Genomic DNA, 15865 nt, shown 5'->3' with positions numbered 1-15865 from the left:
CAGGTGGCGACAGGTGGTAACCAGCAGCTCTGCACGAACAACATATGACCGCCGGAACATCGACGACGACATCGATGACGACTCTACCTATAGATGGCATCGACTTGGTCTGTGCGTTTTATTCGAAGAAGCTACTGTGGAGGTTGGCCCAAGCCTGGCCACCAGAAAGTTAACTTGCTCGAACGTTCATGGCACTGTTCCGTTGACTCATCTCGGTGTGCCTCGAACTATTCGGGTTTCAGGTGGAGTGACGGTGCCCTCCGGCGTTATGCGTTATGGGCGCATGAATGAGACGAAAAAACCGATGTAATTGTAAACCCCGCGCGTTGCTCCGGTGGTAACTCCCAGAGACGTCGCGGCGCCGCGGCGCTGTGAAGACCGCGCTCTTTTGTTTGATGGCCGCTACCTTCCTTGCTATTCGCCGTCATCAGTATCCGAGGAGGACTGACGCATTGGAGGCAATGGGGAAGCGGATGCGGATGAGGCGCTGGAGTCAGTCTGAGCGCCGGTCCAAGTCGAAGGTGGTGGTGGAGGCGGAGGTGGCGGTAAGAATGCCCGACTGGCATCTACCTTCCCGTATCTCCTCGGATGCCAACTGTCACCTAGAGGAGATATAAAATCGGATAGGTCCACGGGCACACCACTTTTCCAGTTCTCCTTTTGAAGCGTCTGGCTGTAATCAAAACCAGCCCGCCAAAGGAAATCCAAGACTCGCTGCATCTGACCCGTGTCGTTATCACCTTCCGGGATGTACTCGTACATGATGGCAAAGTGATGCTGACCGCTCACTATACAACGGTCGCCGAACTTGGGCAATCTGACAAATATCGGGCGCAGTCGCCGCTGCGGTAGGTTGTAGAGATACTCGCCGTCGATCTTCAGCCAGCCGAAGCACTTTTTCACACGCGGAACTGATGAGATTTGCACACTGTCAGCGTCTTTCACCTGCCCTCTCTGGCGGCCCTCGGTGGAGAAAGCCAACATATTGTCAATGGCGTCCTCGTAGCCAACCGGTCGAGAGTGTACTCGTATGGGAAGAGTGTCTGTGTCATGACTAGCCGCAGCTGCCATCTTCTCCAGGAGCGCAGCGTTTTGGGCCTCTCGCTGAGCCGCATAATAGAGCTGGTGCTTTGGCGGCGGCCTGGTATCCCAAAACTAGCTGGTGTATCAGTCCAACTGTCAAGATTGACGCGAGGGCACCAGTTAACGTACTACTTTAACAGCAAAGGGACCCTGGTCGCCAACCATGACTTTCCAGACTAGCCCGTCAAGCCCACCACTCAATAGAGCAACCCACGAAATAGCGGAGAGATCGAAAGGACACCGCCGGAGGAGGGGCTGCTGAAAGGCGGCTTCCGAACAATCGGGAGGGCCAACCATCGGCGCTTCATCGTAAAACGGCCGGTTTATGGGCTCAGCGTTGCGGTGATGAACTCGTCGAGACATTGAATCTGTTAGAAAAAGAAAAAAAAAAGCATGAATTGACCTGCGAGAACGACGATAACGGTGGTGTTTGCAAGTTGCAAAAAGAAAGAAGCCAAAAAGGATGGATGTTCTCAAGCCCCCAGGCAGCCGTCAGGGCGCCAAGAGCCTGGTCGTCTCAGTGGTCGGGTTGCCAATGAGCCAATCTTGCCCAAGTCCGGTCGTGGAATTTAACATATATTTTCGTGTCCGTCTGCGACGCAGACCCAGCGGTATTGATGTCATGAAGCCCCCTTGAACGACACAACGACTTGTAACCACATGGCACTAGATATCCCTGCCGACACGCCAACTCAGTCCCACAACCATGGACACAGCTGACAGAAGTAGTAAACCCGATTCGACCATTCTAGGCACGCCTTACACCGGGGACCGGGAACCGGGGGCTCGGGGAGGAAAAGGCGGGCTCAAGCCTTGATGATAAAGCGCCTCCTTCTAGTGCTAGCAAAGACTGCGCATCCCCGTGATGCGTACTGCCCGGCTTGTACTTGCTGGTATCCGTAGCCTTGGATGGGTTAAAAATAACAAACGTCAGTAAGAGAACGGCAACAGCTATGGCAAATATCCAGGGGATGTCCTCCGCTCCGGCAGTTCGAGGCGGCGACGAGCAGATGTACACATACCTGGATCGTATGGGACACCTTCAGGCTCACTGGAAGGCCCATTACTTGGTTTGACCGGAGCGGGATCATGGTTTGGTCTCGGTCTGATGCTCAGCCCTACCGAGCTCATGGTGTGTCGTGGGGTTCGATAGGTACTTGGTTTCTGCTCCGCAAGGCCTGGATGATGCGCCAGAAATGTGAGGACTGGAACTAGTTGAGAAGTTGAGAGTGTGATGCTCGGTTCGGATCCTGACGTGCTTCTCTTTTGGCGTCGGTTCAACTCCCTCTTATATGCGTAGGGCCCATCGTTTATGACCCCCAACGGTAGTCACTAGAGGAATTGTTTGATGCTTAGGCGGCGCCTCTGACTCTCAGTGTTCCGAAGAACCAAGGTGACAGCCATCGCACAAATCGCCGCCGTCCAACCATGTTTCTAAGCGCACAGGACCACTCCCGTCGCCAGCGGTAGATAGCAGCCGCGTTTGTACGGGACTCAGGACATGCAACGGGACGTTTTACGGCCCATGTTCCTTTGAGATCCAACCCCTTTGACCCCTGAGCAACGGCCAGGAATTGCATATCCTATCAATCTCCTCTTACGGGTCGAGCAACCTTCGGTGTTGGCCGGCTACTACGCCATCGGCGCGAGTTGTACACGGCATGCAGAGGACCGGATGGACTAACGATACGATATAGAGTAAGGAGACGGTGACCACGAGGGGCAGGCTGCCGGCTGAGGATGGAGTGGTCTCGAACGGAAACGGGTAGGCAGAGCGCAAACCCGAACCAAAATAGGAACATAATGTTTGGTAAGGGTGCTGGTGAACCACGAGTCATTCCCGGACAGGACGATCCCGTCGGGTGCTGGAGTCTCCTAACGGGAACCAACCCCCATCCGTTCGTGAGAACGACGACGGGCTAGCCAGCATCTGCGAGAACCCACCACCTTACGTCTTCCTTTTGTCAAGGTGCAGGGTCAGTATCCCTACCCAGATCCCGTGTGGCCTTTGGACTTCATGGTCAGACGCAGCCTGCCGCCGCACCTGGACCTGAAACGGTTCGATCGGGGCACGGCCAGGTCATGGCGAATGAGTCGAGCCTTTTTAAAAACGAACATCTCGATCGCGCAGGCGCAAAGCAGCCAGATGGCGAGATCCTGTCATATCCTAGCAGTGTAACCCATCGCCAACAGCGGGGACACATGGCACCTTGTACGCGAGCACAGGCTGTGGGTAGCCGCAAGACACGCCGTCATATGGACTCATCAGAGAGGATGGAGCTGGCTTAGTGGAATCTTGGGACAGGTTTCCAGCACATCGAGCTTGTGGTGAAAGAAAGAATGTCGGGAACCCCCGCCACCAGAACCATGGGCCATTGAGGCTCAAGTTCTAGTTCCCGAAGGAAATCATGGCAGGGAGACCCAGAATTCTCTGGCACGCAATATGACCGATGGCGAGTGAGAAATGTCAAAACCGGTTGATTTATGGTGCTAAAAGTGTATGGAAGAAAAGAAGAAGAAAAAAAAAGAAAACAACGCCCAGACTGAGGTGTTGTCCAGGCTCGGAAAATCGTGCATGGGCGGGGCCAGGTGTCGCCGGCACGACTCGGGCCGGCAGGAGGCACGGGCCATGCCAATTTCAAGGCCTTGGCCCCACCATCCTCACTGATAAAAAATCGCTGAGCTCGAGAAATTCCTTTTCCTGCAACTCCAAAAGTTTTGGGCTCGAAAAAACCGAAAGGTGTGCAACGCTTCACGCTCTTGCCTGAGCGACCGCGATTTTTACGTTGCGGTGTCCCTCGTAACCTCATCGGGGCACAGTCAGTTACACCAAGGTTTTCTTTCGTTACCGCGATGCCTCGCGGTCTTGCTCTGCGCATCTCTGCTTTGTTGCGAAGCGTGTCCATCCCGAACAGCTTCGGAATTTCCCAGCCCTCGACTTGACCAGAGTCGGGGCACCCTTTAGCGAAACCACGATTTGCCTACCTTTGTGCCCTTCCGTGCGCAATAGGTCAACTTATTATATCGTTCGCAGTGGAAGAACAATCCAACGGCCTAGACAGCCAGTCTTATCCACCCTGCTGCCGGGCAGTTCCCGTACGGTAGCAGGACTAAAACGGACATACATTTCATTACCGACACGTGCTGTGCGTTCTTGTGTGTACACAAGCCCTGGGTGTGCTCCAGGCTGTAATTCTATCTATCGTCCCATCGTATCGACATCAATCAACATGTTCCATGCGTCCCCGGGAATCGCTCTCTCGCACCACCTTGAATCCCGCCGTCTCTCCAAAACGCCAGAAAGGATAAAACAAAAACCATCAGAACCGCTCTACGTCTTCCCGTCAAAGATGTACTTCTCGTCGGTGAATGAGAGCAAGAACTTGGCGACCAGCCTGCCGGTGTAGTTGTAGGCCACGTTGCGAGGGTACGGGTGGTCCTCGATGTTGGGCAGGATCGGGTCCGCCGTCAAGTAGTCCAGTTCAGACCCTGTCTTGGTTAGCATCGTGCTTTGCGGGCATCCGGAGATGGTAAACTTACAGTCATCATCGATGAAGCGCCTCAGCTCCCGCACCATGTCGCCCGCCTCGCGGTCTAGCTCGCCCAGCTCAAAGCAGGCATCATCGATGAGAGGGTTGAAGCTGCGAGCAGCCGCGTCGCGCGAATGCGTTTGGTAGATCTGGTGGAACTGGAAGGCGAACTGCTTGAAGGGCATGTTCTCGATCTCCCGGTTGACCCCGAGCACGAACGACCGCTGCCACGCGGGGGCGTAGTGGCTCCGCAGGTTGATCTCGTTGTCCGAGATGACGAACATGTCGGCCGCCATCTCGACCGACTCCATGAACAGGCACAGCACCAGGAACGACGCCAGGCACGGCGCCCACTCCCTGCGCAGCTTGGGCTTGAGCGACTTGCTGAAGTTCTCGAAGAGCAGCTGCATCTCGCGGCACAGCATCTCGTCGACGACGGCCTTGATCTGCCGGTTCAGCACCCGCGGCGTCACCCAGGGCACCCCCTGCGGCACCAGCCCGGTCGACTGGAGGTCGACGATGTTCTCCTGTGTCAGGCAGAGGTGCCTCGTCATGACGAAGTGCATCGCATAGATGGACAGCGCCCGCCGGACCATGGGCACGTCGCACCGGTGGGCGTAGTCGTGCACGATGCGCAACACCTTCCTCGGCAGCTCCGTATGCTGCGGCGCCGGCGTGACCAGCTCCGCAAACCGCGGCTCGTCCACCAGGGCCTGGATATACTCCCTCAGCTTCCTCTTGAGCTCCCCCTTCTGCCCATCCCCACCCTCCTTCCCCCCTTCTCCCCTAGGCATCTCCAACCCGATCGGCGCCGCACCCCGCGACGCCAGATCCATCCCATTCCTCCCCATCTGCATATGCCAATGCTGCAGCACATCCGGGCTCCGCGCCGTAAAGAACTTCGCCCTCACCTCCAACACACTCTTCCTCCCAAACCCGACCCCAGACACCAACGCCACCGTACACGGCACCTCCACGCCACCCACACTAAAACACTCCACATTCCCCTCCACAAACCTTACCACCTCCTCCCTCTTCAAATGCCCCCTAATAAACCCCGGAAACAGGATACTCGTAAAATCCCCAAACTGCCAGCAGACCACCTGCGGCACGGAGCCCGCCAGGCGCACGCAGTTGCGGCACGGCCGCTCCTTGTCGCACCGCACCTTGCGCGCGTGGCAGCTGAAGCAGGCGCCCATGCGCCGCACCACCAGCGCCGACTGCTTGGTGTCGGTCGCGAGCGGGCCCTTGCGCCCGCGCTGGGTCGGGCCCCGGGCCAGCGCGTCGACGCAGTCGAAGGGGTTGAGGTTGGGTTGGGTGGCGGTGTTGAGGGTGATGGAGGAGGGGGTCACGATGAGGAATTTGGAGGCGGCGGATGCGGATGCCGCGGAGGAACTGGAGGAGGAGGAGCCTGAGGGGGAGGCGGAGGTGGGTGAGGGGTGCGGGGCGGTTGGGGGGGTTCGGCGTTTTTGGACGCGGTTGGTGGTGTTGAGTTTGCGGGAGGCGGGGATCGCTTTTGGGGCCGAGGTGGGCGCGGAGGTTGGGGATCTGCGCCGGTCGGGGAGGCCTGGCTCGAACTTGATCTGCTGCGCTGGGGAGTGTGGGCTGCCGGTGGGGGGCGGGCTGACGGAGACGGAGTGGAGGGAGGGGGAGTAGGCGTGGGACGGGGACCGCGAGACGAAACTCGGGTCTTCGATTATGAAGATCGGGGAGGCTTCGTTGGCGGGCGGGGGGGTGTTGTTGCTGTTGCTGGTGTGGGCATAGGAGTGGGTGTGAGCGTGGGCGTGAGTGTGGGCGTGGGAGTTGATCTCTTGGTTGACCCTAAGGTTAACGTGCTCCCATGGTGGCACGTTGATACCCGACTGCGGGTTCTCAAAGCCGCCCGTCTCTAGTGGTTGTTGCTCCTCGAGTATGCTGGTGGAGGAGAAGTGGTTGAACACGGGGTCGAACTCTGCAGCGATAGTCAGCATACCGCCCTCGAAAAACCTGCTAAACACCCACACACCCTCACCATTGAACTGATCAAACACGAGATCAGCTGGCGCGTCGGCTGGAGCCAAAAAGTCTAGTCCATGGTTCTCCAACCCATGGTTGCCCAGTCCATGGTTCTCCAGTCCGTGATTATCCAGCCCGTGGAAGAAGCTCACGTCTCCATACACACCACTCCTGCTCTGCTCGACGGCTGTTGAATAAGGGCTCAGCTGGTCGAACTCTCCATGTAAAGGCGATGGCAGAGCCGCCGGTGAAGGTTGTTGCAACTCGACAAGTTGGCCATTTTGTAGAACGGCCCATGAACTCCCTAAGCTGTGCGCCGGGCTGGACAAGAGCCCGAGTGATCCGGAACTGGGGTTGCTGATCGCCGTCCAAAAGGCTTCATCCTGATCGCCTGTTGAATCCTGGGGAAACTCGTATTCGAGGCCCGAGAGCGGCGATGTACCCGATGAGACTGATGCCGATGCCATGGCCGCTGAGGTGACGGTGCCGGTTGCACCGATCCAGCGATGTACTGTGTTTGCTTGTCTTTCGTCGTGCGTTCCGTTCGAGTTTGTGTTGTAGTTGTCCGCCACCATCTGCCGTCAACCGTGGCCAGAGCGCACCGAAGGGTGTTGTTTGTCCTCGGTCAGGGGCGGCGAAACGTCGCGCGGGGGATGGTGTTCGTCCGGTCTGACGGTGGCTGTGTGAGAGAGGGGGATCAAAGCACGGGTTTCCGTGTGTGCAAGACACCGAGTTTCGATACACAACGGGCGAATATCACAGTAAAAACCGGTAGGGGCAAGATGGATTTTCCTGGATGGGAAACCAAATTCAAGAGAAACCCTTGTCGTCGTCGCATGCGGGGCGGAGGGTTGATCTTAAAGCAGGCGGCCTTGACAATCCCCCATGCTCAGCCTCGAGGGGCTAAACTCGAACGAGCGACCGAATGGGAGGCCAGCCGGGCAGAACGTGGATGGGGGGGCGGGAGACAGGGATTGCCGATCTCCCTCTCGGCGTAAGCTAGCCCCTTTTTGATCACCGAGGCCACTCTGCCGGGCCGGCTTGCATCTGCCGTACACACCGAAGTCCTGGAAGAGCGAGACTATAAAATGGAGCTCGCCCCTTGCTCGGTGACGAGACAGAGTGACTCGCCATTTTCTTACCAATCGGGGCTTTGCCCTGTTGTCGTGGGTTAAACAAACTTTATGTTGTGAGCCTGCTACGCTGCTAGGCGGTCGCGAAACGTCAGGCCTCCCTCATCCTCGGTGTATAAGTGAGTGTAACACAGCGGGGGAACAAGGTTGCTTCTGTCGGGAAGTTGACGACGTGCTACTACTGATGAGTCCGTTTAAAGTGATACAAATATTCTGCAACATCAAATAGCATAAATGTAGTCAGACATCAACGGGATGACTTGGCTGGGGCTGAAATACGATTAAACAATGCATAAAACACAAGTACTAACTAAAAAGCAGAGTGCCTACCCAAAAACACACAGATCTTGCCATCCCAGCAACCTTCTAGCAAACGTGTTCGAACGAGATAAGCCTCCCTCCCAGTGGTCATCAGGTTGTCTCATAGCTCCGCTCCAGAGCGTCTGCGAAGAGTCGAGCGAAAAGGAAACAAACGGCATCAAACTCGCAGTAACATGACCAAGCCAGCCGCGCGCATATCCTCCCTCCGACAAGTGAGCGTCATACCAAAGCCACGGAATAAAATCCGAGGAAACAAGCCATAAACAGCGAAAAGTCATGAGCTAGAGAGCAATGTGTATCCATCGGCCCAGCCCAGCCCGCAAATATCATCGGACAAGTCCTCACTGCATCGGCAACAATGAGAGGAATCCCCGGCATAACCCACGCTTCCTCCGAAAGGCCCATCTATTGTTGCAAGGCCGTCATCATAAACAAAAAACCTCCAGTGGTCGAGTCACCGTCGGCATAAATCGTGTCGTGCATACATTGCACCAACCCCTTGGGCAGGGGGGTCCAAAAACGTAATGTGTTGTTTATCCTTCCGGTAAGCCGTCCATTCCCAGACGGCAAAAAACGTAAAACGTGAGCGTATGAGTGCGAGCGTGAGCGTATTGGCCGCAAACCGGGGCCATGCGGCCCAAAAGACACAGAGCCGGGTCATAAAAAGCATCCAAAAAATAAGAGAAAAACGTTGTGCGGTTGGTGTCGATGTTACCAGCCATGCCGTCAGAAGGACGGCAAAGAGTCATCATGGAGAGGGAGTCTCATGGGAGCGCCCCCTCTCTCTTAACGGAATCTCATGGCGCCAGAAGCCGCAGCGGCTGCTGCGACCCGCTCCTGGATCCGCTGTTCCGTGGAAACGTATAGTCTGTCAAGATAGTCCTGGTGCAATGTTAGACTCGTCATTGATTCAACCAGACAACGGGAGGGAGCCAGGGGTGATGACAATCTCTCCAGTCTTCAATCTTCATCCCCGAAGCTTGGAGAACATGTGGTGTGACAAACGGGGGTTAAAGGACAATGGAAACTTGAAACATACCATAGCTTGGGCATCCTTCACAATCTTGGCCACCTGTATCCCCGCCGAGATCAGCTGCAAGATATTCCGGTCATCCTTGAGCGGGCGGCTCTGGTGCTTGGCGGCGTGGCGCATCTCGAGCGAGTTCTCCAGGATGGTCACGAACTGCTTGATCTGGCCGTTGTACAGCACGCGGGCGGGGATGCGGCGCTTGGTGGCCAGGCGCTTGAGCAGGTACACCCACTCGGTCCACTCGCGGTCCTGGGGCCGCTCGACGGGCCGCATGTCCTGGGTCAGCGGGATGGGGAACTGGTACTTGGCCACGAAGTCGTACGCGCACTGCGACAGCCGGTCGTTGACCTGGTTCAGGACACTATCCTGCTCCTGCACCAGCAGGTGCGTCGGCAGCCGCGGCAGCTCCCGCTCCTGCATCGCCACGTACTCGGCCGGCGGCCGCTTGAGGAACTGGTGCGGGCCGTCGAACTCGTCCCGGTTCGACGGCCGCCTCTGCGCCCGCGGCTTTGCCCCGTTGTTTCCGCCGCCGCCGCTGCCGCCGCCGCCGCCTCCGCCTACGGCCCCACCGCTCATGCCACCGGTTCCGGTTCCGGCTCCGTTCATTCGGCCACTGGTCTTGCCGCCCGGTGCCGCGGAACCGAGCATGGCGTTCTCCAAGGAATAATCCGAGAGGCTTGGTGAGCCGAGGTCATCCATGGAATCCGAGGGCGAATATCTGCTCTGGTACGGCATCTGGTTGTTCCCGGGGTAGCTCGGTGGCTGGTCCCATCCCCACGAACTCTTGAAGGAAACCGGTCCTGGCGCCGGGCTGGTATAGGGCCCCTGCGCCGACCGGGGATTGCATGCTGGGATAGGAGAAAACGAGGGCTCGACGGGGGTTCGCCTGAGCTGAGGGGCGCCCACCGGCGGGAAGTTGGCCGGCAGGTTATGCGTGGATGCAGCAGCGCCTTGTGTGTATGTCACGCTTGAGAGACGGGTGTTATTCTCATGATCCTGAAAGAGAAGGGGGAGGGAGGGTCTCGTTTGGTTGGCATCTTACCTCTGCGAAAGAGACGGGGTGCTCCCCGTCTCAAACTTGGCACTATAAAACGGGTTATTGTAAATGGGGCTTGGGTGAGCCGTTAGCTGCCATGCGCTCCTCTCATGCCGGACGGTTTTGAGGTTTTGTCCACACCTTCGTGAAGAAAGCCACCGCTCGTTGGTCATGGGAGCGGTCGGGCGGTAGGCAAAGTCTGCCATGATTCCTCCTCTCACTCTGTTCACTTCTCTCTCACTCTCTCTTGTGGATCCTGTCCCGGCTGGGCTTTTGGTTTTTTTTTTTCTTTCTTTCTTTTGTCCTGTGTCCAAAATGGTATCCTTGGGTCTCCTTGAATGGCGCGATCGATCACTGTAGCAATATCCTCTGGTCCTTGGGGAATTGGCTGAAGAAAGAAAACAGCAGACGTGAAACAGAAAAGAGAACGGCTCCGGATAGTACGACTGTCAAGGTGCGAAGTCTTGATCCGGAGGGCAACCGAAGAAAAACCTGCGACCGGGATGTCCTGGGATAACGGCCACCAAACTCAAAATTTCAGGGGATCCACGGGGCGGCGAGAGCTTCACCGGGATGTGTCCTTTTTGGCGGTGGTAGCAGTTGGTAACCCGGGGGAACGGTCGACCAGACTGGCGGAGTCCACCGAACGAATTTGTATGTGTGCCTCTCTCTGGCGGGAGACAACGTGGCTCTGTTTCAAAGTCAAAGAATGTTGTCAAGCCCGGACAGGGTAGGGAGAGGCTAGGAAGACGGTCCCAAGATGGAGACATATATGCCCCCGCTAGGGCTAGGTGGCAAGGTTGACGCTGTCAGGGCTGCAGCAGGGCAGGGCAGGGCAGGGCAGGCGGGCGGCAGCAGACCGAGCAAGCGAACAACAGCTAGGGCGGCACAGCCAGTCCAGTCGTCCGCATCGAGAGGCTAACAGGCAGTGGAAGCCTGTCGCCCGCCAGCTGGACAATAACCGGAGAGAGAGAGAGTGCTACGAATAGAGAAACGGAGGCGGCAGAAGGCGTTGTTGCCCGGTGTGAAGTCGCGCATGCACAAGCAGCTTCGTGACCTCCTTGGCGCCGGTAAGGTGGAGAAACCGGGAACCGAGTTGGGCCATGACGAGTGGGCGCGAGCGATGATCGCCAAGTGGGAGAAAGCGGCCGAAGATCACTCAGATGCAAGGGCAGTCCAATGGCTAACACGACTCGGACCCGCTCCTCCGTCGCAAAAAAACCTCCCACCACATCAAGCACACCAAGCACACCAAGCACACCAGACACACCAGACACACCAGGGCTGTCGTCCGCAAGCGCCATGCTGAATGCCGTCGAGGAAACCATGGCACAATGCGCACCGTGAGGGGGACGATGGTAAGGTACCGTTGGGCTCCGATGGAATTCCCAAGCGGGTTTGCGCTGTCGCCCAACGCCCAGACATTCAGACGCCCCGGCAGTCGCGATTGGTGCCAGGACACACACTCCGTTCCGAACAATGGCGGTGACGGCACGATATGATTCGGGGGAGGAGGGGAGCGTTGGGCAGGGACGCGCTTCGCTGGGCGAGCCCAACCATCCCGCAACCGTCCGCATCTTGATCTGGTGCCACGCATCATGCGCCCGATGCTGTTCCGAGCCAGTGTGGGTTTGACGAGGGCTGCCCGTCTGGAACCTGCCGCATGTTGACACGCGGTTCGCTTTCTCGCAAACCCCTTGACAGCCGGCCCTCTTTAAGAGGCGAGAGGGACGGCCATGATGCGTCGCCCCGATTACCATCCCTGGTGTTCTTGGTGCGAATTCGGCATGGCGGACTGCAGGGTGCCAAACACGGCGCTGCCCTGGCCGAGAAGAGACCGTTGATAAAGACTCGACGCAGCGCACAATGCCTTTTCTTACCCTTTCACGTGCGCTTCCCCTAACACACTGTAACCGATCTCCGATTCACACAGCATCGACGCGGCCCGAGTTCCGCTTTTCTCGGCACCTTTCCCGGCTCTGAAGCAACCCACTCCCGGAACCATCCCAGGTGTCGCAAACAACTCCTCCTGGCTTGCGGACATTTGAGGCCGCGGCGGCCGCCGCGGCGCAACCACTTTCTAAGTGCATGGCTTGACTGCCATGGCATCCTAGCCTCGGACTTGTTCATGCTCTTTTCTCAGAGCACAAGATGGTAAGGTAGATGGCCAGCCACGGAGCCGTCCTCGGATCATAACTCTACTTCCCTTTGGTGTAAGCCTTAACCATCTGGATGCACTTTGCCGGGAGGCATCATGCTAAGTCCAGCCGGACGGGACACTGAAAACCGGTAAACGCTGCCTGGGAGTTAGTGCTGCTGTTCGGTTTACCGTTCATCCCGACGTGCGACGTTTGGACATGACGATGTCCGTCGCTGATGTCATCCATCGCCCCCCTTGGGCCGAAGAACGAAGGTTGCAACCCGTCGTCAAAAAGGACCACGACAACCCAACCGGCCATGACAGTCCCGCAGGAAACCACTTCAACTTCAACGGCAACCGGTAGTTCTCGACTCGCTTGCCGAGAATAAGCGCTCCTGCTTTCTCGGACGGAACCCAGCAAAGCCGAGGCTGCAGAGCACTGCACAGCATCTGCACAGCATCTGCACAGCATCTGCATGAGGCTGCCTCCACCTCGTCTTCACCTTCGGCAGTTGCGCCCCCAAATGCTCCTTCGGGCATGCCGAGGCACCATCGAGAGTGTGCGGTAGCGTTGTGAAGCGCCAACATGCTGGAACCATCGCGCCCAGAGAGCCACACCGCAATATCCGCAACCTGGTGGTTAGCATCTGCTGTTGTTGTATGTGAGTGCGTCTCCCAAGCATGGCTAGACCGATGGGACATCAATTTCTAACGATGAAGCAGTGACATACCCCTTCGGACTGTTCATGACTTGGTCACGTTTCAGAGCTCAACCACGACACTTGGCCGGCATGGGACATGAGATATCGAACGCTGGGATGCAGTGTTAATGCTCACCCTCTTTCTGCACCTGTCGTCGCTTGATTCCATCGTCGAGATATCTCCCGGTAACCCTAGGGTTGGGAAATGCTCTGTCGTGTAACGTTCATGCCCCCGAAGCCCCTTTCTGAAGCTGTGTTAACACATATCCCCGGATGTCTCGTATCGCTTCACTTTCGACGTACGGTTCTGATATCTGTCCCTTTGTTCAGTAAACAGGCCCCTTCGATGAACAGAGACGTCTTCATCGAGGGCCATGACGGCTTTCAAGACACGGGTACCCTGAAAGAGTTGGGTCCTGGGTTGTGTCTTGGTCTTTCGAGTCTGGCTGAGGTGAGTCCCCGGAAGTTTCGCGACATAGGATGCTGAAGCCATGCTTTATGCCCCAACAGGATTTGCTGGTGCTGTCGGTACCCCTTACCACATCTTGAACATGAGTTCATGCCCCGGACTCCCCTCTGACATGTGTCGAGGTGTCGATGTCTCATGAGACCTGGGGCATGATCAACATGTTCTTGAGGGTTGGCTCGCCCGTCCGGAGGGATGTGAGTTGGCCGGCAGCTTTGTTTGCTGGCATGCTGGGTGATTTGTAACGGAACGAGGATCAACCGGACCAAGTCCTATGAGTCAACGCTCCATCGGGCTCCTATCAGTGGAAGCATTTTCCCACCCATTGGTCTGCCTGAGGCTGGCGCGGCAATCGCGGAAAGGCTGAATATCGGCGGAGCCCCTCAACGACGCACGCAGCCAGATTTGGCCCTCTTGCCCCTCTGCCTTTCGCCCGGCACACATCTCCAGGTCAGTAAAGTTTAGACCGTGAGACGTTACCTCTTGATGCAGGAGACAAGCGACATCAATCACGACCTGCCACACATCCCGTCGACTATCAACCTTGCCGGCCAGGTTGGCATCGACTCAATTTGACTCGCAGGGGAAACGGGGCAATTGTCTCGGCATCACCCTGCCTTGGAAGCTCGAGGCTAGGCAGGGCGAGCACAGCCAGGAGTCAGTCACCTGGTGGAACTCTCAGCAACGCACCACTCTCACCTCGAGGCTGCCTTGGCCAACGGCACATCTGGGGGGCACGATACTGCTCGGGCCGACCGGTCGCCATGCGTCTGAATGGTCCAACACTGCCCACTCAAACGCCAAAGCCCGCACCAGAGGCCATACTTCTCCCACATTGGTCGACGCGCGTATCTATCTGCATCCTCTTGCAGACCACTCGACACATACGGCGCGGAGCGCGGCAACGACAATGAGAAGACAGCTGGCTCCCGTGGATCAGATGCGGCTCCATGCCGCAGAGAGTCGCATGACAGCGGGGAACGTCAACGACTTGGTGTGAGCAGCAGCGGGGTCATGGCTCCCACGAGGCTCGCGTATCTCGCTGACTGCCTGCGTCTGCACAAGCAGAGCGTTGATCATGACGGCGGCGGCGCAGCAAGAGCATCGCAGTCGGCGGCAGACGCGGATTTCGCAGGCGCACCATTGCGAGCTGGCACTTTGCTGTCCATGCCAATGCTGCCGTCAATTGATTCCGCATGAAGAGCCGGCGAATGTGAAGGCAGAATCGCCTTGCTCCCCTCACGAGATGGTCGGAGGAGTGGGCTAGCCTGTCTGCAGTGATGCGTTGGCACTTCGTCTGCTGCTCCCCGGGCCCCTGTAAATGTTGCAGGCTAGCCGTGGTTGGAGGTCATGATAGGTCCGAATGCCCTCGTCTGCCCCGCCGAGCCCCCCATCAAGCAGCAGAAACAGGAAAGCTGCACCAGTCAACAGCGGTGTGAGACGCAGGCGTGCGGGCCTGGCCTATAGGAGAGTCGGAAGGTCGCTGCCAGCTCAGCGCCGCCCTAATGTGACAGGTCGTGAACACGCAGGCCAGCGCTGCATCGTGAGAAATTCGCGCGCGGATTGGTGAGCGAAAGTGCAGGAAACGCGGGAGAAGCGGGAGGAAACATTGTGATGAGCAAGCGCCCAGAAGGAAGCGGGGCTCATACTCATTTCCAAAAGGTCGTGGAATTGCAAGGGGAAGCGACGACCGGGGACGATGCCCCAGGATTAAAACCCGACTGCCCCTTCTCCTGCCCAACTGGATGCTCTTTCCCTCTAATTTTCCAACCAGAGCCCAACGACCCGCAAAACATTTCGGCCCAACACGCATCCCCTCGACCCGGACTTTCCTCCTCGAACTGTTGCTCTCTGCACCCCTCTTGGCCTTGTTGCCCTCTTATACGCCAGTTCTCCGCCACCTGTCATCTGTTCTTGCTCTCTGATCCAGGCCACGCACCCCCCAAGACTTGCTTCATCACGCCCCAAAAGGATCTCTCTGTTGTACGGCAGCATTCCTTGCAGCACGACTTCAGTTTCAGTCCCACAGGATTTCATCTGCCACAAGGATTCGGACACGCGGGAGCCCCCGTTGTTGTCTACCACTCGGAATCGAGCAATCAGCTTGCTCTTGAATGCCTCCAGGAATGTCTTCCATGGTTATGCCCCGGACTGAGACCATGCCTGGCTACAACCACATTGAACTGGACGAGGTTCACACCCCCTCGAGGTATTTTTGCTTTCATTCTGTTGTCCTGGGAGGTCCATTGTGCTTTTGGCGTTCTGCTTTTCATGTTGCGAATCAAATCATGTCTTTTCCTATCTGTCGACCCGGAAGCCCCTCAGTGAGGTGAGCTTGAATGGTCACAACTGGCGACAAAATTCACCCAGGACAGCCACAAGGAGCCATTGAGGATCATGCGCTGCATTTCACCAGGAGCCCATACATGC

The 15865-nt window shown here is 57.3% G+C and overlaps 5 protein-coding genes across 5 annotated transcripts; 2 read left to right on the top strand and 3 right to left on the bottom strand.

Annotated features, from left to right (window-relative positions):
- Window positions 1–414: 414 nt before the first annotated feature.
- B0H64DRAFT_321419 (uncharacterized protein) lies at window positions 415–1446 on the bottom strand (the record flags this gene model as incomplete). Its single annotated transcript, XM_062800508.1, has 2 exons — window positions 415–1155; window positions 1213–1446. The coding sequence occupies 2 exons, from the start codon at window positions 1444–1446 to the stop codon at window positions 415–417; spliced, it is 975 nt and encodes a 324-aa protein (XP_062659141.1).
- A 2968-nt stretch (window positions 1447–4414) lies between these two features.
- On the bottom strand, window positions 4415–7075 carry B0H64DRAFT_323454 (uncharacterized protein; the record flags this gene model as incomplete). Its single annotated transcript, XM_062800612.1, has 3 exons — window positions 4415–4572; window positions 4624–6564; window positions 6619–7075. 3 exons carry the CDS (start codon window positions 7073–7075, stop codon window positions 4415–4417), a joined length of 2556 nt encoding a protein of 851 aa, XP_062659140.1.
- Window positions 7076–8594: 1519 nt separating this feature from the next.
- Window positions 8595–10455, bottom strand: B0H64DRAFT_150409 (uncharacterized protein). Its single transcript, XM_062798421.1, has 3 exons — window positions 10135–10455; window positions 9102–10059; window positions 8595–8944 (listed from the first exon to the last, which is right to left on the bottom strand). Exons 1-3 carry the CDS (start codon window positions 10332–10334, stop codon window positions 8849–8851), a joined length of 1254 nt encoding a protein of 417 aa, XP_062659139.1. The 5' UTR covers window positions 10335–10455; the 3' UTR covers window positions 8595–8848.
- A 2036-nt stretch (window positions 10456–12491) lies between these two features.
- On the top strand, window positions 12492–14011 carry B0H64DRAFT_373821 (uncharacterized protein; the record flags this gene model as incomplete). The annotated part of the gene is made up of 5 exons (XM_062802296.1): window positions 12492–12628; window positions 12781–12930; window positions 13300–13420; window positions 13561–13632; window positions 13928–14011. The coding sequence occupies 5 exons, from the start codon at window positions 12492–12494 to the stop codon at window positions 14009–14011; spliced, it is 564 nt and encodes a 187-aa protein (XP_062659138.1).
- An 831-nt stretch (window positions 14012–14842) lies between these two features.
- On the top strand, window positions 14843–15797 carry B0H64DRAFT_150186 (uncharacterized protein). The gene has a single exon (XM_062798420.1). It carries the CDS (start codon window positions 15050–15052, stop codon window positions 15761–15763), a length of 714 nt encoding a protein of 237 aa, XP_062659137.1. The 5' UTR covers window positions 14843–15049; the 3' UTR covers window positions 15764–15797.
- Window positions 15798–15865: the final 68 nt, after the last annotated feature.

The sequence above is a fragment of the Chaetomium fimeti genome (genome assembly GCF_033439085.1).
Source record: "Chaetomium fimeti strain CBS 168.71 chromosome Unknown B0H64scaffold_4, whole genome shotgun sequence".
Taxonomy (NCBI): Eukaryota; Fungi; Ascomycota; class Sordariomycetes; order Sordariales; family Chaetomiaceae; genus Chaetomium; species Chaetomium fimeti.
This window is presented reverse-complemented; position numbering and strand designations above follow the sequence as displayed.

Excerpts from the sequence above, each read along its gene's own strand:
- B0H64DRAFT_150409 (XM_062798421.1), bottom strand. The coding sequence starts at position 10,334 with ATGGCAGACTTTGCCTACCGCCCGACCGCTCCCATGACCAACGAGCGG. Across the intron at positions 10,060-10,134 it reads ACCCCGTCTCTTTCGCAGAG|CGTGACATACACACAAGGCG; the intron begins GTAAGATGCCAA and ends CCGTCTCTCAAG. Across the intron at positions 8,945-9,101 it reads TGAAGGATGCCCAAGCTATG|GACTATCTTGACAGACTATA; the intron begins GTATGTTTCAAG and ends ACATTGCACCAG.
- B0H64DRAFT_150186 (XM_062798420.1), top strand. The coding sequence starts at position 15,050 with ATGAGCAAGCGCCCAGAAGGAAGCGGGGCTCATACTCATTTCCAAAAG.